This window comes from Zophobas morio, unplaced genomic scaffold (assembly GCF_036711695.1).
Source record: "Zophobas morio isolate AGI-343-1 ecotype UQ-CSIRO unplaced genomic scaffold, CSIRO_AGI_Zmor_V1 ptg000002l, whole genome shotgun sequence".
In the NCBI taxonomy this organism is placed as follows: Eukaryota; Metazoa; Arthropoda; class Insecta; order Coleoptera; family Tenebrionidae; genus Zophobas; species Zophobas morio.
Genome location: NW_026972107.1, coordinates 18,394,922 through 18,420,460, shown reverse-complemented (window position 1 = coordinate 18,420,460; position 25,539 = coordinate 18,394,922). Strand labels below are relative to the sequence as shown.

Genomic DNA, 25,539 nt, shown 5'->3' with positions numbered 1-25,539 from the left:
TTTGAAACTTCCAATAAAAATGATTTTTTTTATAGCTGTGTAAAAAAGCGAACTTTTAGCTTTGAATTGTACAGAATTATGGACGTTACTAAATCAGTGTCAGTTGTTTGTTAAAAACAACAATAAATATTAATTGTTTTACATATATGTATCTTAAATGTATGAGAACCGTTCCAAGCATTTTTAGATTTTGTCGCATTTAAAATTAATTAAATTAATATTAGACCAGTTGTTTATTATTGTAAATTATACAATAGTTTCCTTCTTACTTATGTATTTATTAAAACATCTTTTCAACTTACTGCAGTGTTAACTGCACGACTGGTTAAATTTCTCTGATTTTTTTTTAATACTTTAGTTGCTTTCATTGCGTTATTAATTATTACTATCTTCCATATCAGCTCAAAGTAGAAAAAGTGAGTTATGTACCTTATCAATATGGCTTTCAATATATTCATAATACTAAAAGCAAATAAATAGACACACCGGATATTTACATTGAGTGAAAAAGATGTGTCAAAAGAGACTAAAGTTAGGTTTCAGCGAAAATCGGCTTCGTTTATTAAACAAATATTAGAATATTATCTCCAAGAATTCTGCTTGCGAAACTAGTGTTGGAAATAACTGAAGTACAAAATGTGCTTTCACTGAAAACTGAAGTTCACCTATAGATTTACTCACAGATTTACAGATGTGGTGAGTGTGGGCAAATTTGTAACAAAATTAGAAGTTTGATTTTTTGCAGTAATGGTGTTTACAAAAGCGTAAAGTTTCTAGAACTTAAACAGTCCGTAAAGTGACGAAATAAAAAAGTGTGATAGACGTGACTCCTAAACTCACACCATTTTCTCACATTAGGAAACAACTACAATATTTATAATCTCACCTTACTATATATCTTTGTTGCATTGATAATGGACATGTAAGTAATTATTTGATTATCCGATTATTTAGTATTTTTGATAGTGATTCATAACCTCTAATATTGCGCGGTATATTCAAGACGAAACTTTGAACTGCAGTCGATTGCAACTGCAAGAAAAATACTGTAAGGTTCAAATTTTGAAGTATTTACAAAAGTATTTCCAAAAAACTCTAGTAGGCCGTGCAATTTATTTTTAAAATAATGATGTTGGCAACACCAACGTGTTCCTTGTTCAGTTTGACATTAACCGTGAAATAAGTATCAAATATCAAATAAAGTGTCAAATAGCGGGAAGGTCAACGTCATTATTTTAAAAATAAATTTCATGGCCTACTAGAGGAGTTTTTTCTCGATCGTATGGTAGTACATACATAATGCTTGACTTATCAACTATTTCTGATGTAAAATGTGTAGTTGTTTTTTTAGCTTTAATTAAGATATGTGTCATTTTACTTTCGACCTTATGTAAGAATCTATTGTTATAACACTAGTGAAGATTATTGTTATTATTATATTTTCAAGAAGGAATTTAATATAAAGACACTAATAAACAGACACTTACCTAACGATGGGTGTTTGAAGATAAATCGTAAGCAGAAAGATATTCTAGAGTTATCCTTTTCCTAGAAAATACAACAACTAGAGATAAAAGTTTAGCAATAGACAACTTTCGTCAGGTGATATTTTTTAAACCAAAATAGAGAATAGTATTTTGTTTCACTTGTTTAATTAAACGAGATCAATTACAAGAGTTTAAGCATAAATTTAAATTAAAAGTAGAGTAACACTCCCGTATTCTACAAACTGTGGAAAGAAAAAAGCTTACAAAAAATATCAACGATGTTTCAAGTACTTCTTGCAGTAAAAGTAAAAGCTTTTAAAATTAACATTATTTGATCAAATCGCATATTGATGATTTTTTGCTTAAATCTTAAAAAAATCGTAGTCCGTATTGCATATTTTTAGTATTATTTTTAATTCTCTGGTCCTTGTTAATATGACGTGTCAGTGAAATGTTATTCGTCGCATATAGTGTTGTAACTCCGATATCACTTTGATATCGTGTTTTTTTTCGGAAGGTCAACTATCGAAACACAATAGCAAGAGTATATTGCACATGCGACAGTCAGTTACTTATCTCAAAGTTCTTACAAATAACCTTAATTATAAGGCTTTCAATGATTGCACGTCCTGTTGAAGAAGCTTAAATGTCAACGTTGCCACTGTATCAGGTAAACTTGAAAATCGTCAACGACGCCAATTAGCATTTAATACCCCAGTCCATCTGAATTGCAAACTGTCTGATGACGTGTTAACGGACGTGTAAATAATAATTTATTGAGAAAACGATAAATTTTAAATATGGAAGGGTCCGCTTAATAAACGATTGATTGCCGCGAAGCAAATTGGGAATGCCAAGTAATCGTTTTCACCTGACATCCTACCTCAGGCGCCCACGCAAATCGCGCGACCTTACAAGAGACCGAAAATTTTTTCTTCCCAATTTCCCCAAAAATAGGCCAATCGTAATTCCTCTTCGTGAATAATTGATCGAAAAAACCTCACTCGGTAATAATAATTAAGGAAACTTCCTTGCGACCACGCAAAATCATTAATAAATTGTGTGTGTGGTATTGGAACGCTATTATTACGCATTGAAATAATGAAAGCCACGGCAGCAAGCACATTTTCGGCATGCTGATATATATTTATATCTGTGGCAGCCGCGTAGAATACTGTGACTGTGTCTGCGGGGTTTTATAAATAATAGATAGGGGCAGTTTGCATGCTGGTTAGAGTTTTGGGACACGCATCCCACGCAGAGAACGATTTGCGTGAGCGATAGGATCTTCGATAAGGTCGCTTGCAGAATGCATAACTACCTTGAATGCTCTCTAAACGCCAGATATTGCATTTTCCCGATTTTATAACTTGGTATCGATTTTGCGATATGTTTTCCAAGCTACACAGCTCGATAGAACAAAAAAGAAATAATTTGCTAGCTCGTTGGTAACCACTCAGGCAATTTTCTAGTTTCTAGAAGCAATTATTTTTTGGGTGGGTGACAACAATGAGCGCCAGAATACCGTATTTGAATATCTAGTATAAATTTGCTGACTCTCTTGCATGAATCATTTGGAAATTTTTGAATACAGATTTAGTTAATAACTCTTTAAGGTGACGCCTCAACCTTTTGTCGAGTCTGATGATGTGAACAATGTAACACGAATCATAACTTTACTGCCTTGTCACAGCTATAAGAAGCCTTGAGGAAATAAATGGCCACAAACTTTCAAACTGTGTAAGCAATTAAAAGAGCACATATCAACAACTTTCTTGAGAAAATGAATACTGGCTTAAATTTAGTTAATATTCTGCAATTATTACATTACAGTGTTTTACTAAATTTCGATGACGTCTATAGTACCTACAATTTCACAAATAAATAAAAATTTGGTTGGTATAAACTAGATTTTTTTCAGTATCTCGCAGTGTTTGATATAATAAGGATGAATTATTACATCACTCTATATTTTACTTGATAAAATTTTGGGATGACGTCATTCATTTTTGGAGGAGGATGAATAAAAAACTTCAGGTTAGGTCCAGTCAGGTCAGTTCATTTTGTATTCAGTTTAATCTAAGTAAACCTTTAGCTATGGATCTAAAAATAAAATATTTTTGTAGTTTTCTTTATTATTATTATTTTGAAATGTTGGTTAAATACTGGAAAAATGAACCAAAATTATCGCTTGAAATATCTTTAACTTGATACTTTTTAAATTAAAAATAGTACCTTGTTTGCAAAACCTCAAAAGCCAGTTCTAGAATCAGTTTGACACATCAACATTAAATAAATTTTTATCCGTCCTGAACTCATTTAAGGCTACAATAATTTTCAAATCCACAGAGTATTTCATTTTAAATTTACACAGCATAGCACCTTCTCACTTCCCCGGAGCAGGCTATGGAAGATTGTAATAGGGTCCATCCGGCGACTTGCATGTTTTCTCGACGTTTCATGACCCCTAGAGTATGAAAAAATAGGTGTCCTGTTTCCGTCGGTTGTCTGTCATCTGTCGTCTAACGACTATGTCAATATTTTTTAGTATTACACTATACCTATCCAAATTAATATACCTGCCACTGCTAAAATATTGATGACGTCATCACAAAATTTTATAATGGAAAAACTCACTTGAAACAAGGATAGAATGTTTCCATTATACCTTTACTGTAAAGTTGCACATATATCTGTATTTTAATTTATAGGGGTTAACATAAAAAAATAAAATAAAATATGCAAAATCAAAATAATAATTTTTCGCAAAAGATATGTTCTACTGTCCTTCAGGATCCAATGAAGTTGTATCTAAATAACCTTAGATCATTTTTTTTAATCAATAACCTATATGCTTTTATAATTTAGATTCCCTATTAAAAAAGAGAAAATGATTCCAGCTTGATTTACGAAAATGAAAATAAGGCACAATTTAGGTTATGTTAAAACGCTAGTTTGTTACAGCACTAGTTGCATGTGGTAAGAGACGACCTACATAATTTGATGACGTAACAGACAGCGAAAATTAGATACGAAGTTTAAAAAATCACCCGATATTAAACACACATTTTTTTTTATCTCTACCTTACAACTTACTTTATCTTTATACAGACAAAAAATTGAAGAGTTTTAATTTTGTAAATCCTGTTAGCAAACTCTTGGTTTTCTGAAATTCTTCAAATAAGATTTGTTCAGCTTATCCTTCTTTTTTTTAATTTTAAAAATCAACCCTAACCAACTTCGTAGCAAAACGAAGGTTACAAAGGCAAACACCACCACCCCTTTGTCAACAACGCATTAGTTACTTTTAATTTTTTAAGTTTTTATACTTGTTACCTTAATTCAAATTAGTTAGGATTATTTTTGTATTTACTAGGTAAGATAAGCAACAAATCTGTATTGTTAACCTCACCTAAGTCACTAATTTCAGAAGTTTTCGGCTGAAGATGAGAGCAGTAAACTCTCGAAACATGTTTCGGAAATAAAAATAAAAATATACATGGAACAGACTTTGAGTAATTTCACTCCACTGATTGTTTAAAATACCAGTTCCAGCATGAAGAACTTCCACTCATCAAAGGCAACTGTTGTTTCAAATAATCGAGAAAAGTGAGAAAACATTTTCGAAGAATTTTCGAAAAACAATAAATATTAAAATGTGCTCTATTCACCGGGAAAATGATTAGCTAACACAGAATTTACCGTAGACTGTTAATTTAGTGATATTTTTGTGCTGCATCACCAAAAAATTAAAAAAAATATTTCAAAAAAGTTCAAACGAGCTCCATTTGAGTGGGACAATGAGCTTACCCTGATAATTTTTCGTAGAATACGAATCTAAAGTAATTTTTGCTTTTCTTCGTCAAATAGTCACGAAAAGTGGAAAATAATTTCCAATTTTATTTCAAAAAAAAAGTTAAAACGGTTCAAACTTCATTTGAACAGAAAATAAGAACTTTCGTAGCGTATGAATTTGAGTTTCATTTTGGCTCTATCTCTTTAAATAATAGAGAAAAGTGAGAAAATATTTTCATAGAATATTTCAATAAAATCATAAAATGAGTGACTCAGAGAAAACTTATTCTAGATTATGAATTTCAAATTATTTTTGTTGTGCATGCTCAAAAAATTGAAATAAAAATCAAAATAGTTTCGAAATATTTTCGGAAAATGTTAAAACGAGTTCTAAGTATAGGAATGAAATAATGGATTACAAATTACAAGATTACAAATCGGAAGTCATTTTTTCTTTTCTTCTTCAAATTACAGAGAAAAATGGAAAAATAATCTCCAGAATTTTATTCGAACAGAAAAAAAAACAATTTTAGAGAGGAACTTTCGTCGCTTATGAATTTGGAGTCATTTCAGCTTTATCTGTTCAAATAGTAGAGAAAAGTGCTATTTTTTTTTCAAAAAATGTTCATAAAAAAGTTAAAAAGATCTCAGCTCATTGGAAAAAATATCGATTCAAAGAGAATTTATCATAGATTATGAATCTGAAATTATTTTTGTTTTTATATCTTCACATATAAAAAGTGAACAATGAAAACAATTTTGAAAATTATTTCAGAGATGTTAAAACGGGCTCTATTTGAATGAAACATTGCGGATAATGTTTCCTATATTACGAATCTGAATTGATTTTTTTGCTTTACGTTTTCCAATAACCGAGAAAAATGGAAAATAATCTTCGACATTGAAAAAAAATGTTAAAACGGACTTTGTGCGAACAGAAAAAGTAAGAACAATTTTTTAATAAACATCTTTAATTGGAGTTTGGTCACTGTAAAAAGAACGACTTACAAGAAATTTATCACAGATTGTCATTATTTTTGCTCGGCATCCTCAAAAAACTGAAGAAAAAATTGAAAATAATTTCGAAAAATTTCCAAAAATGTTTAGACGAGTTTTATTGGAATGAAACATTTGATCACTTTATGGATAATTTGAACAAAGTATTACAAATCTGAAGTACAATAACCAAGAAAAATCCTAAAGAGTGTTAAAACCGTGAAGCTCTGTTTGTATAGCGCTTTGGAATAACTGAAATTACATTTTGATGTTCATTTATTTCGAATTTAATGCGTGAAAATGGTTTTCCTTTTTGAATTAAACATAAAAATCTAACAGATTACAGTTTTTCCAAAAATGTCTTTCCATTAATTTTTAATTTTCATTAGAAATATTATTGTTTTAGAAATTATAGTAAACTTATGTCATTCATTTATTTTTGCAAATATGGTTCCAAAACGCCTTGCCAGCAATGTTTGTTTGCAACTCTGTTGTCATGTAAAGTGATTATTTCATTGGTTAAAACATTGCACTGGAGACTGTAATATTAATAAAAAATGATTTCTAATTGAAAAAAAAAGAAACAAAGACTCCTTTAGACGCAGGTGTAAAAACATACCAAGACAAAATACACAAAAAATTAACAGGCCGTACATAAGGGAAATTTTGAAACTCTTATAAATTACAGGGTTCCCATATGAAAACACGAAAAAACCGTTGAAAGATTTTTGAATATGAGTATTTTTTTGAGAAATGCAAATATTTTGAAAACTGATGATTAAATAATTCTTGCATGACGTTGTTTCCGTCTTTATAAGAAATCTAAATCTCAAAAAATATACACGGTGTTTCATTTAAAACAATACACAATACAACTTTGGTATATAATTTTTAAACGGAACGTCTTTTAACCCATGTTTTTCCATCACTAGACCCTTGGGACACTCTGTACGTAAATCATACTTAATTGTGCTAGTGGACATTAAACATTTTCAGTGTATAGAATGTAAACGATATTTTTTTTTTATTATTTGTTGCCTTCGACAGATTATCTTTCTATTGAAGCAAACGTTATTAAATTATAATAAATAAATATTTTTGAAACTTTTTGGGATCTAATTTCTTTATAATTTTCTCCTGAATACGAGTATTAATTTCAATGAATTTCCAAACTATTTTTCTATTCATCTTTAAAAACTACAAATGTTTCTTTGGGAGTACATACTTCTAACACATTATCATTTGAACCAGATATATTCCATTTTGTGCTAAAGTAATACATATTCTGTACCACGTGTTTCTTTTATTTGATACAACCCCTCTAACTTTTTTATTTTTAAAGATAAATATATAGTTCTTTGAGCAAATTTGTATTAATTTAAAACATCACTTATGTGAATAAATGACATGAGTGTCAATTTTTCAAGCTACTAGATTGTCATCAATAATTAAGAATTTTTCGTCTATTATATTGAATAACTTTTTAAGTATAGATTTTAGAATATTGGTTTCTTTCGATTTTTTAGAAAACTCATGATTGCATAATTCTTGCATGATATCGTTGTTTCCGTCTTTATAAGAAATCTAAATCTCAAAAAATACACAGGGTGTTTCATTTAAAACAATAAATTTGACCGGTTCTACATAGATCTTTTAAAATGATACAAATTTGCTCAACTAACTACAAGTTTATCTTTAAGAATAAAAAAATTACAGGAGTTGTATCAAATAAAAGAAACACCCTGTATATGTGTATACTCCGTATTCAGAAAAAATAGAACAAACACATTGTAGAGTTCTTTACGCAAATATTACTTCAACAGTTACAATTATTATGAGCACATTCAATATTTAATGCAAATGAAATGTTTTTTACTATTGGAAATTCTGTTGTCTTCGACCATGACAATTTATTACAATAATCAATCACACAATTTCAACTCGCATTAGGATTCCACGAAAAAGTAAATTATAAACTACAGAACAGACAGAACAAACAACAAATAAAATCACTTTCGTCACTACAAGAATATGTGCACGAATTCACTCTTTTTAAAATGACCAAAAATATTTTTTGCATAAAATAGATGTCGATCAATACAGAAAACAAAAAATTACAAACTACCAGCCACACATTCTGAAGTGATTAGAATTTGTTGTAAACTGAAAAGCATGCCAGTAAAATATAGATATCTGGTTAAATGTTTATTGTTTATAAACATTTTATTTGAGTTAAAAATATTCTAATGAGTTTATATTTATCTTTTAAAGTAAGCTAAAATTTGTTTTTCAATAATTTTATGATCACATTTGTTATAAAAGTTCTCAGAAGTCCATAAAAATATTTAAATTTTGGTAACCAATAACTAACCATAAATTCATGTTTGATAAAAACGTACTTTCATTTTTTTGTCAAAATACTTCATGTTAACCGACCTAGGAATAAACATTTACTGAACAAAATGGTGTAGCATAAATTTAGAGGAAAATTGTCGGTAAAAAACCAACCCTACGTTTAATGAACGTATATTCAACTATCTTGTGCCGCCAGGCTTTTCGTATTTCGTTTGTGTGCTGTGCGTATTCCCTTGGTATTTATATCGATCTTTCTGTAAGCAAAAATGACGCACACGTTGCGTGTCCAGATCCAAACGTAAAATATAGCATAAACCGCATAAACATTAGGAAATAAAGCCACGTGTAATGGCTCAGGGCTATTTTCAACGATACCTTAATGCAATTTTTGCATTTCATTCTTGAATTCTAACTAGGTCGTTTTATTTCATTTTAACGGAAAAACAATGGACATGAGTGATATATTGATGGAACCCATTAAAGGTGTTACGGCTGATTGCAGGAAGTGGTATAGCAAATTAAATACTGCTGATTGTATCTTTAATTTAAAGTCTTCCGTTTCCATAAAAGTAGAGGTTAAAGTTCATATGTGCCGAAAACAACTTCGACCAAAACAGTATTTTATTACGCATTACCCGTTTTTAATGTGGAGGAGTTGGCAAAAGTGATTACCGGTAGTTTGGATTCACTTACGACGTTCTACAATTGCAGGTCTGTTTAATGTCTGACAGGAAGGCGCTGTATGTAAGTGTGTGTGAGTGTGAGAGAGACAGAGAGACGAAAAAGGAAGAATTTTATTAGCAAGTTTCCTGATGATTTTTTTCTTCCGTTATTTTTGAACGGTTAATATCATAATAATCAAATGTCACACTCTGAACTTTATCGTTATCAGAGTTATTTAAGTAATGAAAATTGCTTAAAATTCAATAATTTTGTTTACATAACTTTAAATGTATAAGTACCTAAATATTTCTCTAAAGTTTATTCAAAATCAAGAAACGAAACGATTGCGCCATTTGTCACTATTTTAACACACAAAAAGATCATTCTGCTTGAGGATATTTTATGACCACTACTAACGTTTTGTTTATATTTTTCTAATGCAGATTTAAGTGTTTATCATATCATTTTGACTATATTTTTCTTCATTTATATTATTTATAGCAAGGTTATAAGCAGTCTTACAACTGAACGAAATTGTTGGCTTTACACATTGTCGTTACGAAAATATTGATCTAAAATTATTTAGGCAGAACTTCCCTTGAATAGGGAGTACAACCTAAGCTAGCTTTCCTAGATAAAACGTTGCTTTTGCAAATTTATTTTATTTATGTTGGCGCTTAGATATACATATATTAAAATAAAAAGTATGAGTTGATTAATAAACCACAAGTATTAACGCATATTCTTTTACACATTTTAAGTAGGAGTTACTTAGCAAACATTTGAGGTGACGTTAACTTTGATCAGAAATCTATCAGACTGATGTTATGTTATAATTAGTAAATTTGTCTCTACGTTTAACACAAACGTCTTATTATCCCAACGACACCAAACGAGCATCGAAACGTTTAAAATGTGGCTCTAAGAACTTTAACTGATAATCTTTTTTCGAGCGGTAACATTCAAGAAAGTGGTTATTTAAATGTAATTTAGTCATTGACAAATATGCAAAAAATGTGCAAATTTCCTTTAATTTGGTTACAAATTTCTCGAGTGACAATTTGTTTTCGCTGTTTCTTTCTAGAAAAAAATTACTCAACTTGCATTTTTTGTAAACTTCCCTAAACATGTTTGTGCGTTATTTCTGCGTATCCATGTTATAAACATAGAGGTCAACTTGCTGCCAGACAGGTCCAAGGCAACAACCGAAAATTTGTACATTTGTAAATTTCCATAATGACTAAAAAATTCCAAAAAATAGTGATCTTGACGTAAAACGCTAATACAAAAACTGCTTGGTGGTCTTATTTTCGGCAAATCTGATAAAGCAAAACTTAAAAAACCTCCAGGAAAACATCATTACCATTCTACTGGCCTCATCAAATCGATCGTCGTCCTCATTAGCAGCCTACTTAAAACTGATTGGCACCGATGGGGACAAAATCCATTATAATCGTATTTCCGTATAATATATTGTATTAATAGTATCAAAATCTTGTTCGCGGCCTTGTGATGATGTGGTGATGATGATGTTTGTGTATACTAAGTCGCTAAACCTTGTAAAAACGTAAGTACTAATCAATATGTGCAACCCGTAATTGCGACCGGTTTTTACTTTTAAAATTGGCTTTTAATCGATTCCGGCGAACACCAGATAGGTGTCATTATAATTATCTGTAATTTCTCGGGTGTTATCACTATATTGGCAATTTGGCTTATTACGTTCAGTGTTGCCAACCCAGAAAATAAAATTTTCCGTACCAAAAACACAAATTTGAATATAAAATTCAATCATATAGAAATTAGTATTTTAGTAAAATATAGAATCTTTTAATAGTTAAGAATAAGAATATTTCGCCAAAAATATTTAAAATTTTACCAAATCCTCAAAATTTTCTCATGTTGCGTAGCTCTCCCGATCCGAGGAAACCTCCCCGAGGTTGGCAACACTGTTGCGGATGTAATATGTGTGCGTATGTATGCGACGAAGTTGGCCGGTTGAAGGAAGCGCTATAAAATGCAGCGACCGGTATACAGTGGTTGTCCTTGGCCACCAAACCACACTTAACTTTTTCGTGGGGTCCTTTACACTGCGTTGATGCAGCCCCCCTTCGCTCTTCTCCGTACATCAAATATGCACTTTGCCCGATGCGAGACTTTTTTGGCCTATGAGGCGATTAAACCTGCGGATGTCCTGCAGGTGGCCCGAAAACACGCAAAATCGACCTCCGGATACCGACTTTACAAATATTTGGACAAATGTGGGGTAGTATCAATGGAAAGCTGATGGTTTATGCAAATTTGACACGTGAATGGGACCGGTCGGGGGAGAATTGTGGCGTGGATGGATTTTGGGACTTTAAAAAAGGACAATTATGTATGGTATGGTGCAGGGTTGATAAAAGTTTAATTTTTGGATTATAAAAGAGTGTGTGGTGAAACAAACTTATCAGATAATTTCGTTGATACGGATTTTATCAAACCGAGTGAGGGACGGGTCAACGCCAACCTAAAATGGACCATTTTCAAGCATTTTATGAATTTATATAAGTACATGAAAAAAAATGTCTCTAGTTTTTTTTTTTTTGTTTGTTTTCACTAGCCCATTATGTTTGCTGTATTGGTGTATCAGTGGCGGCTCGTGACTGTCTGATGTGGTGAGGCGATGATAGAAGTTTGACAATAATAGTAATATTACTTGGTCTTACTAGTTAGTAATGATAGAAGTCTTGCCTGAATACCGGTCATTCCCCGGTCAGTGGTAGGTCCTAATAATAATAATAATAACAATAACACCCATAACACATTGAATCAACAATGTTTTTTAAAAGTCAAAATTTTGTTGAAAGTAGCACTTTCTTGGAGGGATTCGGGAATATTTGTTGTATTCTTTTCTAAACGTTTTAAGACCATGAAATTTTTAATGTGTACTTTGGAACTTTCATGTAACTTTGCACTTCGGATGAAATTCTTTAAATCGTTATATCCCGGGATGTTGTGTAAATATTACGGCAGAGCCATTTATATGTTTCGTAGGTACCAAGTTGATTTAAAAGACTTGGAGTACTGACGATTCTGTCGCTTATCAATGGAAGTTAAATGAATTAACGGTTTTGACTGCTCGATATTTAGCAAAATTTGCCGACGTTCTAGCTCGGTTCGCCGTGAAAACGGCGTTTCAAGAAGCAACATGACGATATCGTACTCGGGATTCATTTTTCACTCACCTATACCAATGAAAGAGACAATAACACAAAACACCAACACGTGGGATTTTATTCATGTTCATGCTAATTACCCACGCACCCCGCAACCCTACCGTTCTGTAAAATAAATGGAAAAGTGGTTTAAAGAGTACGCCGAAATTGGCCGAGAAGCACCGAAGATATCGCCTCAGTTCCGAGCGAACGCATGTATAGGAGTATAGGAGCTGAGCCATGGAAATCCGTGTCTGTGATTGGGCTTCGCTGGTTCAAGTGAACCGACATTCTGGCCGCTTCAGTTAAAGAGCTCGGGGCATAAATCGTACGGTATTCAACGGAAAATGTCAGCAGGAAGCGTAAAAAAAAAAATTATGTACATATTTCCCATTTCAACATATTTTTGTAACTAAAAATGCATTGAAAACTCTTTTTTAATTATAAATTAAGTCAATCTGTTCTTAAAATATATGCTGTGAGGCGCCGCCTCACTTGCCTCATCTGACGAGCCGCCACTGTGGTGTATAGACTACTGTGAGCGAACGGAGCTCGGGGCTTTTTATATAAAGTGGAAATCACTTATAGCATAAATTCAATGATATAAAAAATAATCAAGCTCCAATCGGTAATTTGATTTTAGTAATTTGTTCTTTTAGGCATTATATTTAGTTTATGATATCATAATTATTTTTGAGTTATGAGCAGCATTTTTCAGCTTTTTCACTGCACGCACATTCCTTACATTTCACTTTTAATAGTTTTTCAAAGTTTGATTAAAAAATGTATATTAAAAAGTTACAAATTTAATTTCAAACTAATTATTTGATCAAAGTTAGTACAGAGTACATTCATTTATCAGTACTGAGAGTCTCTGGTTTCATAACAGTAGTAGTAGTAGTAGAGTAGTAGTGGTGGTAGTAGTAGTAGTAGGTAGTAGTAGTAGTAGTAGTAGTTATAGTGGTGGTAGTAGTAATAGTAGTAGTGGTGGTAGTAGTTTGCTGAATATTCTTTTTCACGAATTCTTATCTTAATCTGCAGAGTTGTAATTCTCCTTTTCGTTCATTTTTCATGTTAATCACCTAAACTCCTCTATTTTTAGAATTTTGCTTCAACCAAAGATTATTTTTGTGTATATTTTCCTCTGACAGATATTTTTTGTAATGTTGTTTACGTCGAACAATGGCTTATTGTGTAAAATAATCCCTATTCTTATTTTTTAAATTTACTATGTGTGCATAATTATCATTTCGCCAGACATAAAAATATTCAAAACAATGCTAACTGTGTGGATACATTATTTGCAATTAAAAGTAAAATTTGCTTCATAAAAATGTTGTAATATTCGTTTTAACAGAATCAGAAATTGTCTAATGATATTCTCCTCTATAAAACTAATGACGTAATTCTAACTACTCTACGACTTTATTTTCACCGTTATTTTTTTTTTAAATGAAGTCTGTGCTATCAAAATTACGATTCAAATTTTAAATTTTATCTCAAAGATAACATTAATTAAGCTTCGGGGACAAAGGAAATTATGCCAATAAATTCAGAGCTGTTCAGTTAATGCAATTTTGACTCTCAGTTGCTCAACCACCGTAATCCCATTTAAAGAACGTGTATTGCCTTTATTTCCGGCTAAACCGGAAGCGCTATCATCAGTATTACGATGTTCGTACATACAACTTTTTATCCGTTTGATGAATTATTTAGTGTACTAATACTGGTTTTTGTGTAATTTGATCATTTATTTGTGGTTCACTGCGCTAAATACATTGTAGACTTCAGGGGTGTTCAATCGAGAAAGTCAAGTTGGCGTTGCTTTTTTGATAAAAGAAAACATAGCGAAAACGCATGTGTTTAATTAATCCATACGGTTGTGCATAACTGACATTTCTGCACTGTCAGTTGTCATCGATTAAGTTTTAGGTTAATTGTAGACATATTTCAAAATCTTTATAAAAGATCAAGGCCAACTTGACTTTTTCAGTTGAACACTCCATACCTACATATTGCAGTATAATAATTTATTTACCAAGGGAACATTGAAGGTGTACAATCCATGTATCTTCAGGATCAAAAATTTAGCTGAAGATAAAACTTATTATTCTGTTCACCCATGTATACAGGGTGATTCAGAGCACTACTGCATAATTTTAATGGCGAATTATAGGCAAAAAATTAAGTCAATAATGGTAGTGAGAGCATGGACAATTCTTTAAAGTTTGGCTAAAAGAGCATCTTAGAACTTCGTGAATGATCAAAACTACTTTCCACCGTGGCTAATTATTAGAAAACAATTGATTCTTCCTGTAATACTTTGGTAACAGTTCGTTCAATTTTTAGGCGTTATTAGAGAAATACGTAGAAACTTAAGGTAGGTATTCAAATAATTTATTGTTAATAAAATTAACGATAGTGGAAAATAGTTTTGATAAGTAGCAAATTTTAAAATTCTGTATTTTCTCCGTTGCTGGGAAATGATCATTATTTTACCAGAAATTTGTATTTATTTTTTCTATATAGTTTGCCATTAAAATTATGCAGTAGTTCTCTGGATCACCCTATATAAGGGTTAATGATTGCTTGTAAATGGATACATATCATGTTTCTCCAATAGAAAATTCTAAGAATAATTCGAAAATAAACACAAATAAAATTAAAATTTTTGCATTATTTTATTGGTCCATTGTCAACTTTCGTCTGTTGATATTTAAAGACAGAAAACAATGTTTAAAATTAACTGCCAAAATTTGAATAGATGAAATAGATGTAATTGCATATCTAACATCATATTTTAAAAATCACTCAAATAAGTAAAAATTTTTCTTAGTTTAAGCACTTTTTAAATGAAAGAATCCTTTTGTATATTTTCAGTTAAAAATATCTTTTAAATAGTAATACATTTCAGATATTTAGTCAATTATTCTGCTAAATAGCAGCCCACGTCAAACAGCAAACGTATACAAGGTAAAACATTTCGTTGAATGCTTTCTGAAAAACATTATTTGATTTATAGTTGTTGAATTTGTCTTCCAGGTGGTTCTATAGGTATATGCTACATGTCAAAAGTTATATATGTATTAATTTTTTGACATTCATTGGAATACATTGTATTTTTGTGGTTAAGGGTTAAGGACTTGTGTTTTAACAAAGTGGCAATTAGAACTTCCGAAAAACGATTTCAATAAAAGAAAAATTTACTAATAACTTTGTTTTTTTTTTATACAGTGTTAGGTATTTTTGCTTATTAATATTAATATCTCATAAAAACCGACCTTATGTAACAGTGGCATTGCAAATAATATGAATCACTCGCGCAGTGCTGCTCCAAAATTTTAAGTGTCAAATGAAATTTACATTTTTTCGTAGTGAGTCAGAAGTGTTGTGACACTTAGATGGCACCAAAAAAAACAATATACATATATTTTTTTTGTTCGACAACAAGGATATATTTTATCAAAACAAGTGATTATTAATAGACATTTACAAATTTGTCTCTTTTAGCTGGAAATGTTTTTGTTATTGATGCATGACGTCATAAACCAAAGTAACCTTCGTATATATTTAACCTATAGAGCAGCTCCGAAATATCCACCTCAAAAAAAATTAATTAGATATGTGCGTAAAGTAAACAAACCGAAATTTGTATATTCTGTGTAAAAAGAAATTTTTCACTTCATTAAGATCGCTATCGTGTAGTCCAATTAAGCGGAACCACGCCAAAACGCCCAGCGCCGCCGCCACAACCGTACTTACCGTACGCGAATGCATTCCATGCTCCCGCCACCCCCAGCAACTGTTAAGAATGCATCTAGATAACCCGAATCGGCAGCGAAGGGCAGCCCATACGCATGAAATCCGAAATTTGCATGAAATTTGTGTGTCCGCGTCAACCGCCGCGGCCGGGGGCGGGGGCGGGGGCGCGGTCCCCACTTCGTTGTCCTAGTCTACGAGTGCAGAAAAGGACGGAAAGACTGCATCTATCGTATCTATTTGGCCCTAGTGCGATCCCATAATAGACACCTTACCCCGCGACTCGCTACTTGCCCCCACCCATCGAGCCGCGATGGTCTCCCGCACCCCCGCTTGTTGCGTGTGTCTGATATCCAACCCCCACTAAACGTGGGGTTTCGATAAACATTTTTCAGAATTCGTGCGGGCGTTTTGACGAAAAGTCGTGTCTGTGCGTGAAAAAAGTGCGCGCAGTGCGTGTGCATTCGAACGTCATCATCGCATTTCGTATCATTTCACTATAGTTTGGCCCGCTGCAACGTCATTATAACTGCTCAATAGTTCTTAAACTGACTTTGGTTCGCATTATGCCACATATTCGCGCTGCAGTGCCTCTAGGACTAAAGTAGGACTTGTGCGATTTTCGGTGATTCCCTTGCGTAAGTCACCCTATTTTTCATTTTTTATTCGCCGAAGAGACACTATTCTTAGACAGGAATTCGACGGGCCATCTTGAGCGGTCCATTTTTAAATTTCTCAAGAAACCGTGTTTGTAGCGCGAATGTTTCTTTGGCGGGTGCGTATTATAAACAAGGGTTAGGCGGGGTAGGAAGCGCTAGGCCAATGGAAATGCTGTCCGCGTACGGGACGGGGTGAATTCGTGCTAAACGCAAAACTAGCTTTTAGTTCGACGTCACCAGTGTTGATGTGAGGGTTGTGTTTTGCCAGGTTGGATTTTGTGCTTGCGTAATTATTGCTTTTCCCTTCACTTTGCCACCCCTGCAGCGAATTTTTTGTCTGTGGCGCACCTGGAGTTTGATTACTTTGAATGCGTGCGCGCCGAACACCACCGATCCGAGCGTAAAACATTTTTTGTTTGTTGCAAATCACACGGAAATTTACCATTGCATGCCTAATTCGGAAATATCGGAAAATCTACACCCATTATTTTCATTATTCGCATGCGATGCACTATTTTTAGCTTTGCAAATTATTTCAAATCTAACTATTTCAAAATTACCACCTATACGTTGCGTTTCGGTGCCAAATTATTATTATTGTCCACTACAACTATTTTTTTCTTACATGAATTTCCAAGAGAACCTGTTTGTGTTTTCGATAAATTTTAATTACCTCGACTAGGTTTTTACTGCGACTACTAAATTTTGATTAGTAATTGCAACTTTGTGATAATGTTTTCCAAAGTCAAATTGTAGTCTCGCACTTTGTAGCACGACTGTTGTTGCTTTCAAATCTAACAAAATTTGTGGTGAAATTAGAGTTCTACTCGAATTAAAATACACTTGCTTTGATTTTAATTGAATAAATACAATAGGTTTAAAGCACTAATCATCCAAATACATGTTACATATACAGATGGAATATATTTACAGCAACAACTTTACTGTATGTATTCGTCTGGATGTTCTAACTTTTTAAATAATTAAATAATAAATTAAGGCTTATTGCTAAGTCACTGGCAAGAATCGATGGATAATAATATTAATCACATTCATTTACTCTCTTTACTATAATGGCTATAATATTATATGAATATATATAAATAAAATTTCATAAAAAAAATATTTGCTGTAATTGTAAAAATTTTGAAATAAAAAAGTTTTAATTTAATCATGAATACATTGTCTTATGACACCATCAATTAATAAATTTGATAAATGGTTAAAATTAAATTAAGTACATCTTATTAAAAAATTTGTTTTTTATATTTGATTGATTCTAAACAATACTTTCTTTAAAATTTACCAGGCCCGTTTTCACAAAATTCAAATTTCTTTTTTTACGTCAAAATACAGTCAAATTCATGACATACTTCATTAAAAACACAAGTGCTCTAGTTTTCTCAAAATATAATAAAATAAAAACTAAGGTCTAGCTTAGATTTGAGATAACTATGCTAATTTAATAAATTAAGTAATAATTAAACACATCAAATAAATACAATACTACTAGAACGCACGCTAGGTGTATGTACAGTTCTGTGCAATAAAGTTGCGACACTGGGACTTAAATCATGTAAATCGGACATATATTATCCATAAGCATGAGTTTGACAAACAAAGAAACAATCCTAATGATAATAAATATATCGGCAAAATCAGACACGTGTATGTTCCACATCATTGTATGTACATCAATTAACACTGTTAATTCTACTACTTTTCTTTTATCTGTTTGGCTCGAGCAATTTCCAATTAAACAACAGACTAAAAATTTATTCAAGTCACGGTATTTGCGAGAATCAATAAATAAAAAGAAGAATTATAATGGTTTGCTTTTACTTGATTACAGCGATTGTACTTAATAATATAGAGCGTTCTAATTACATTAATAATGCTAACGCAAAATTTTGGTTTGTGCTGGCAACCACATATAAAACAAATTAATAAAGGTAACCTTCACAAAGTAGGTTTTATAAGTGAATGTTCGTCAATACGTTTATTTATTATTGCTTGAAAATTGATTGGAATACCAAAAACGATAACAGGTAAAAAAGAGAGCTGAATTCAAGGGTAGATCAAGTGGATTGTTGTTTTTAAAAGTCTAAAAATATAATACACTGCTGAAATTCGTTAAAACTGTAGCAGACACTTTAATCAGAATTGTTTTTACTACATGGTTGTTCAAAATTTATGGAATAATTTGTCGTACTTGAATTCTCAAGATGCCAATGAAAGTAGAAAAAAAGTGGAATTCTTGCCTACGAAGTATCGATTAAGTGACAATTTTTACACTGTACCTCAATAGTATTGTTTGGTATTTGTTATATTTTGTCGGCTTAAACATAAAATCTATAATTTTGTGTTAACATAAACGAAAAATGTTGCGCATTTTAATTGTGTCAAATAATAACAATCAAATTAAAATATTAAAGTTCGTAGAAATCACTAAACAATCAATTTTTCAATTGACTAATTTATTCACAGTACACATTAAAATCTGAATTTGTATTTATTCATGTTAAATGATTAGCAAATTATTTACTTTTATATGAACTTTGCCACTTAGTTGTGTCTTAGATTATAGCAATGCGTGATACTTTTTTCACCATTTATATATTTATTATTAATCCGAAAACACTATGTTCCCTTTCCCTGACTGATTTTGTATGTTAAAAAAATATTTTATCGACTGTTGTAGGTCGTTACCGTAGCGTGTCTCACAAATGAAAATTTTAGTTGAAACACGTAATTGTGATATTGTTTGAATACCACTTATATTGATTTTATTAGAAGAAGTACTACGCTACATTTACACTCTGCCTCTAAAGTAGTGGATGTTTCATCTAATTAATTCATTAGCGTTAGGTTTACCACGACGTGTAGACTGTGTTTTTACTCATGTGTAACTTGCTACTGAATTCACGAAACCTGATAAATGAGAGATTAGCTACAGTTATCACTTTCCGAATGCTAGTTTCGCCGCAAATTTTACCACTTTTATGAATGAAAGATAACTAAAAATACTCAACACGCAAAGATAAAAATAAAAATAACTCAGATCTTGGTTGTAATTTTTCGATTTTTTAATTTGTCGTTTTCTTTTTCAGTCGCTTGAGAGGCAAACTTGTCTCCGCGAAAATGTGTGCAGCCCAGCAATACTGCCTCAGGTGGAACAACCACCGTTCGAATTTACTGAACATGTTCGACGAACTCCTCCAGAACCAAATTCTCACAGACGTAACCCTCGTGTGTGAAGGTGGCAGTCCTATAAAATGCCACAAAATGGTGTTAGTAGCCTGCTCTCCTTATTTCCACAACGTCTTCATGGACCTACCGTGCAAGCACCCCGTGGTGGTCCTCAAAGACGTCAAATATAACGAAATAAAAGCGATTTTAGAATACATGTACAGAGGCGAAGTGAACGTAGCCCAAGATCAACTCGCTGCCTTGCTCAAAGTGGCCGAAGCCTTAAAAGTGAAAGGTCTGGTAGAAGAGAATAGGTCCAGTAGTACAAATTTTTGTAATAAAGACGATGAACCAATGGAGCACTCGCCTACAGGAACAATCAATTCGAATTCTAGTATTCAAAATGTCCATAGTAGCAGCAATAACTCGCCCCCGCATTCTACGAACAACCACTACAAAAGTCCTTATAGTAGCATGTACCCGGGAAAACCTGGGAGTGGGGGCAATTCCCGAATGAACCTGCCCATGTGGTCGGTGCCTGGGCTGCCACCAATACCGCCTCATTCTAACACTGTTCCTAATCAAAATCATCCCCATGCTGCCGCAACTGCTGCAGCCGCCATGTTGAGCAGTTGCTACGAAGCCGCAACCGACATGTCTCCATTGAGGAGAAAGAAGTTGTCCAGTCTTCAGATGAATAGAGACACTCCTATTTTGAGGACCGTTCTAGGACAAGGTCAAGCCGATTCATCGCAACCTGTGAGTTTAGTGTGTCATCCGGACAGCCATGATCAACAGTCAAATGGACCGGATCAGGAGCGGATGGATACGGTAAATATTAAAAGAATTTGCCCAAATTGAGTAAATATTAGGACTAATATTGGCCGAGATACTAAAGTTTATCTGTTGGTTAGGCAACAGTCGGAAAACGTTAGCTAAAGTTTGCCATACATGGTCGCATATTTGAGAGACCAGTGATAATATTTAAGACGATTCACATGATGGAGATTGTTTTCAAACACATTAAGGAAAATATCTCTGAGTTCTCGTGATATTTAACTAGTTGTATCTGATTTCAAACTTCCAGATTGCATTAGTGACACTGACTGTTTTTCTTATATGTACTGGAGGTATTGAGTAATCGCAAAAAATAGAGGTCATGGAAACGTACTTAGATGGGTACCACTGACTAACGACCTTTTCTAGAGGGAACCTACGCCCATTAGGTGACTGGTGATGAAATGTCTAGAAAATGTCATTAATCGATGGCACGAGTTTCACGCTGTGTTTGAAAGCTGTAGTTTTTTTTTTCTTTATTTGTAATCACATGGTGTTTTTTCTGTATAACTTTATCCAAAAACATTTAATGTTCATAAGTTAATAGCTTTTGATTGGTAAAGTCAGTTCTAGTTATGTGAATAATTTAATATAAACAGTCAGTTTAACAATAAACTATTAGTGTATAACACCCATTGGCAAAAATTCTTCTTAATACCTTACGCATGGTGTTAAATAAAAACGCCACGTAGTTTGCCAAAGTAAGGGAACTAAAAAAAATTCGAAGATTCTGTTTCTGGTATGAAACTTAATTTAATTCAGTATGTGTTCAAGTTATAGTACTTTGTTAAAATTTCAAAACCCCGTAGTTCTAACAAAACATCTTAAATCAGTTTTTGTGCAGTCATCACTAGAAACTGTTAAACAACAGAACAATTTTTCTGATTCTATGAGATTAGTATTACAGTACAGTTTTTATCTTTCATTAAAAAAAAGGAAATAAGCTAATATCAAGTGCGTTTGAACATTTTTAATATGGCCAATTTTATATCCATAATTTAGTTGTGTTTAGTATCTGTAAAAATGAATATCCTTCAATGTTGTCTAACCTACAGATTAGTCTTAAGCACAGTTTCCACTTAGACGCCAAAAACAAATAATATTTTTCATACACATATTTTATTTACCTTTAAGCAAGTCAAACATGTTTCTATTATCGCATTTATATCAGATGTTGTATTTATAGTAGTGTGGAACATGATCTGGATATTTTTGCTACTACATTTCTTGCCTCTTCCTTGGCAATTATTTCCCGGTTTTGATACTTTCGTAATCGTTTGGCTTTGTATTTACAGTTTTTCCCTGTAGAGCATTACACAATTATAATAATAGTAATATTTATTGAAATTCTCTAAGTTTATCTTTTTGTGTGCAGACATTATTTTTTCAAGACAGTACGCTTAAAAAAGAATGCGAAATCGTTAAAAACTTTATTAAAGCAAGTTTACAATAACCTATTTAGGACTTGCAACTGCTTTTTGTGTAAGCTATAATTAAAAATATTCAGAAGCCCCACGAAAATTACCATTATTTAAGTCGCTTGTGAAAGTCTGAATTTCCCCAACAATGAAGGAGATTATACAAGAATGTTTATTGCTGATCACATGTTACACAACTGTTTTACATACTAAGACCCGTTACTACAAAGCTAAATTTTCCAGCACCTCAAGAACGAGCCTTCAGAAGACGCTCAATCCCCATACACCGACTTCACGGTAATGAACGACGAAGAAGAAAAATCAAAACTGGCAATTCCGTCCTCTTCCCCTCAGTCTTACTCCAACGAAATGCGAGCGGTGTCTTCAGGAATTGCTCCCTACGTCCCAGCGCAGAGACCCGAATGGAAACGCTACAAGCAATACACTCGGGAAGACATTCTTTCGGCTATCAACGCTGTCCGAAACGGAATGTCTGCGCTTCAGGCAGCTCGAAAGTACAAAGTTCCGTCAAGGACTCTCTATGACAAGGTGAAGAAACTGGGTATCACGACGAGTCGGCCCTTCAAGCGGGGCTCCAACGGAAGCCCTGCGTGCTTTCCCTACGCCCTGAGCGGCACGGGTTCCCCTTACAGCGGCCACATGTCGGAGAACGACGACCCTCCTACCAATAATAATACGTCCCTTCTGGAGGCGACCTTCCTTCAGCATGCTTTCGAGGGTCGCGGAGGCGACGACAGGGAGGCTCTGGCGGCCATGGCGGTGGCGGTGGCGGCGCGTGCGGTGGTATCGGGGCAATCCACGAGTCCCCCGAACCCCGGACATGCGAGGAGCCCCAGCCCGAGTCCGACCTTGATGAAGTACATGCGTCAGTGCAGTTTGACGCCGTCGCCGGCACCAGGAAGCGAACACCACTACAGCGAGACGAACGGAAGTTCCGAGAGGGAGCGCGACGACGACGACGATCAGGTGGAGGATTTGTCGGTGAGCAGGAAGCAGGAGTCGCGGGTGATAATGCCGCCGATGAACCAGGTGTCCACGATAATGAAGAAGGAGGAGTTGTTGAAGGACATCATCAAGGAGGAGGCTCGGAGGGAGATAACCGTGGACGAGACGGAATAGCCCTACGCTGAAAGACTGCTGACATAGTTTTAAACCAGTGTTAAGTTTTATGATTATATATTTTATGTATTTTAAGGTTGCATTTGCAAAATGACTGAGTTCAGTGCAATATGTATTATCTGTGGTCACCCCACCGTACTCACTTAGGTTAGGACGATTAGGTATGTTAAGATTTTTTTTATCTCAGAGTGCCTGTTTGTTTATGCCAAGTGCGAGACCAGCTCACATTTCCTACAAGTTCCTTCACGGAATGTAACTCGTAAGACTGATAGGTTATGTCACTTCACTATGAGACTGATATAAGTAGCAAATTGGCGGTCTTTGTGCTTGCACCACGTAACCGGTGTTTGTTGATCTTTACTGATCTTTGAAAAAAGATGTAAATAGTTTTGCTGGGGGGCATTAAGCCTGCTGCAGAGGAGCTGAATGTTGACTTGTTGCGCGTTATCATGATTATTCACTTTGTTTCGGCCCTCTTTAATTAACCGTAAATTAAACATAGTTCGATGTGATTATTGGCTTAAATTACAAATAATTGGTTTTGGGTTTTTGGGCTTGTATCTTACGGAATAGGATAGGTAATGTGTAAGATATTGTTTAAAATGAGAAGAGAGTTTTAGATGAGGGATTACGAGATATCAGTTGTATTGAAATTGTATTTAGTGTACGAGTGTCTTGTGTAGCACTATTGAGTCATTTGAAGCACCTCAAAGGTACATAATAATTGTCAGTGGTAGTTGCACGATGCCATAGGTCCTCAAGATGGCCCTTGTATAGCCATAGCTGTGATTTTCCTAGACTGAACACATCACTAAACAATACACACATCCGTTCTTTGTCGATATGAATTTAGACTGACAGGTCTAGTCACCAGATTCATTGCTGCAGCTCATCGATTTTATTATATTAACCAAAAGTGCAATTCTTGTTGCAACACTGTATTTATTATTAACGATTTACAAGACTGAATTAATGTTATTATTGATTATTTTTCCTACGCGACTATAACACAACAAAATGGACCAATTTTTCAAGTAAAATTGAATTTACACACAATGTGCCTTTTACTCAGTCCAAATCTTACTGAATTACATTCCATTAGTTTTATCGAATTCCGGTTTTAATCATCACACAGGGTTCCCGTCACGTTTTCATTCACACCGATTTACACAGTTTGTCCTGAAGTGAATTTTCGCATAGCACCAATTCCAACTTGAATGTTGTGTTTATTATTTTTGCCATTTTTATTTAAGACTGATTATTATTATTAATATTATTTTGTTAATTGTTTTCCAAAGTATTGATAATTGTTATCAGTTATACGTATACCTTACCTATAGTACTTGTACTACAGATCTCAAATAACTAGAAGCTAATGCTTTATTCAACTACCTCAACATAAACAATTTATTTACATAAGATTACGGCAAGTTGTATATATCAGATTTTATATATTTACATAATATTATATTCTTATTACATCAATACAAGTTGTGTGCTCATATTTTACTTTTTTATATTTGTAGAAGAAATGTACTGTTAATATACATTTTTTGATAATTTAATGATACAATATTATTTTATGTAACGTTATTGTTAGAAATAGTTCTATATTGCACTGCACCTATATGTAATGCATTATTATAAGTAAAATTAAAACATGTATATGATAATTTTGGTCTTTTGATTTATTCATTGACCTCCAATTTATGTGTACTTGTGGAGAGTTGATAGCTAAAAGTTACACAAAAAAGCTTTCCATTTTGACGCACAAATTTTTGGGTTGATAAATATATCAATTATATGCTAAAAATTACTGAAATACAAAGAATATGCATGCCGGTAGATTTATTTGATGAATGACGGACGTATAAACTTTAGTTAATATTTTCAAATTCTTAACCCACTACTACAATAAGTTCAAACAAATTGTTTTCGTATTTAATACAGTTTCAGAGTAGTTAGTTTCGAAAAGCATACGTGTAATAAATTTCCAAAGGGAGGGCAGGAAATGGGAAACCAATATTTTCGTATTCTGTGAGTT

The 25,539-nt window shown here is 33.1% G+C and overlaps 1 protein-coding gene across 2 annotated transcripts in view; it reads left to right on the top strand.

The window, feature by feature from the left end:
- LOC135129476 (protein bric-a-brac 1) overlaps positions 1–24,916 on the top strand; it is a 30,365-nt gene extending 5,449 nt beyond the window's left edge. For both annotated transcript variants that reach the window (XM_064056636.1, XM_064056629.1), the window contains exons 2-3: positions 20,022–20,931; positions 22,599–24,916. In XM_064056636.1, coding sequence (XP_063912706.1) covers positions 20,053–20,931; positions 22,599–23,495 — 1,776 coding nt within the window. In that variant the 5' untranslated portion in view covers positions 20,022–20,052 and the 3' untranslated portion in view covers positions 23,496–24,916. The remainder of the gene's footprint in view (positions 1–20,021; positions 20,932–22,598) is intronic.
- Positions 24,917–25,539: the final 623 nt, after the last annotated feature.